Source organism: Monoraphidium neglectum, assembly GCF_000611645.1.
Source record: "Monoraphidium neglectum strain SAG 48.87 unplaced genomic scaffold scaffold02857, whole genome shotgun sequence".
Taxonomy (NCBI): Eukaryota; Viridiplantae; Chlorophyta; class Chlorophyceae; order Sphaeropleales; family Selenastraceae; genus Monoraphidium; species Monoraphidium neglectum.
In genome coordinates this window covers 6691-8118 of record NW_014010771.1, presented here as the reverse complement: position 1 = coordinate 8118, position 1428 = coordinate 6691, and the positions used below count along the sequence as shown (strand labels likewise).

The 1428-nt window shown below is 64.3% G+C and overlaps 1 protein-coding gene across 1 annotated transcript; it reads right to left on the bottom strand.

Annotated features, from left to right (window-relative positions):
• Window positions 1-224: 224 nt before the first annotated feature.
• Window positions 225-587, bottom strand: MNEG_11678 (hypothetical protein; the record flags this gene model as incomplete). The annotated part of the gene is made up of 1 exon (XM_014039852.1): window positions 225-587. A coding segment is annotated over one exon (363 nt), but the record flags the coding sequence as incomplete, so codon positions are not given.
• Between the last annotated feature and the right edge of the window lie 841 nt (window positions 588-1428).

Genomic DNA, 1428 nt, shown 5'->3' with positions numbered 1-1428 from the left:
GGGCGTGAGGCGGCCACTGGGGCGCGGCGCGACCGCCGGCGCGCGACCCATTTCACCAAAGTCCTTGAGCGTGCCATTTTTATTGATCAACTGCCGCACTGGGACGCGAGAGGCCTTCCCAAAAGCTATCCAGGCGACCCGTGGGTGCTGGGAGCCGTCGGTCCGACGCCGGTCAAAGCACACGCATGCAACAGCGAGGACGCAGCACCCAGGGGTTCACCCACCTGCTTGCCCCCGACCCAGTCCTCGGCCGCGCCCCCGCCTCTTCCTCTTCCTTGTTCTCCTCCCCTGCCACTGCCCCTGCCACTGCCACCGCCGCCCTTGCGCACTCCGCCTTTCAAGCTGAGAGCGCCGCCTGCGGGCGCCACTGGCGAGTCTTGGATACACGGGATTGCGGGTCTGGCGGAGGCGCGCGGCGGCTGCGGCGCTGGGGCGGGATCTGAGCGGTGGCGCTTGGGCGGCAAGGCGCCGCCACTGTTGTCGCTGCAGTGCGCATGCGTGCGCTTGGCGCCTGCAGGCTCGCCCAGCGAGACGCTGTGCTTGTCGTCTGGATAAAGACCCAGGACTTTCAGTACGATGATGTCCATCCTATATTTGGGGAGCCAAGTGCGGACAGCTCAGTTACATTATCGCCCCCCGCGAAAGCTACAGTAGCGTGACAAACTCAAATGCATCACTATCAGATATGGGTACAAAATGCCCGTGAAAGCAATATGGCCTTGATCTGGGCAGTGGGCACCTGCCATCGGAGTGGTGAGTGTTAAGCAGTAAAGTGCAGGGGCGAAACGCCTGATCAGCGGTTAGCATCGGTATCAGAATATGATTTATTCACTCTCATGATGTACATTCAAGCAGCGACCTGCATTAGGCGGCGGCCAAGGCCCCCGGATTGGGCGCACAAAGGAGGAGGCTGTCACTCAGTCACTCAGGAGGCACAGACCCTATCAAGAAAGCAGCAGCGGTGCCCACGAGCACCGGTACCGTGCAGTGCTTGTGTGCAGCACACTTCTTCATCACAACTCATCACAACCCATCCCCAACACGAACAGCACGCCCTAGGCGCAAGTGCACGCACTGCACTTCCGAGCGCACATCCGCGCTGGCGCCCCTCCGCGCACCCCCGCTTCGGGGCGCCAGCCGCCCCGGGCGGGCACGCCATTCAGTACTGTGCACAGCCGTGTCTGCCGTTGCGGAACGCGCGACGTGAACTCATGCAGGCCACCTGGCAAGCTGCATCGCAGGCCTGCCATCAGGCACGCAAAGTTGACATTCCAGAGTCAAAGGACAGCCCAGCGTGCTGGCGGCCGAGCCCACCAGACACGCACCCCAGCAGGCGTCCCCGCCTAAGCCCACCCGCGCCCCGGCCCCCGCCCCCACGCCGGCGCCGGCAGCTGCAGCCCCTCGACAGTGGCAGGCCCGAGCGCCCCC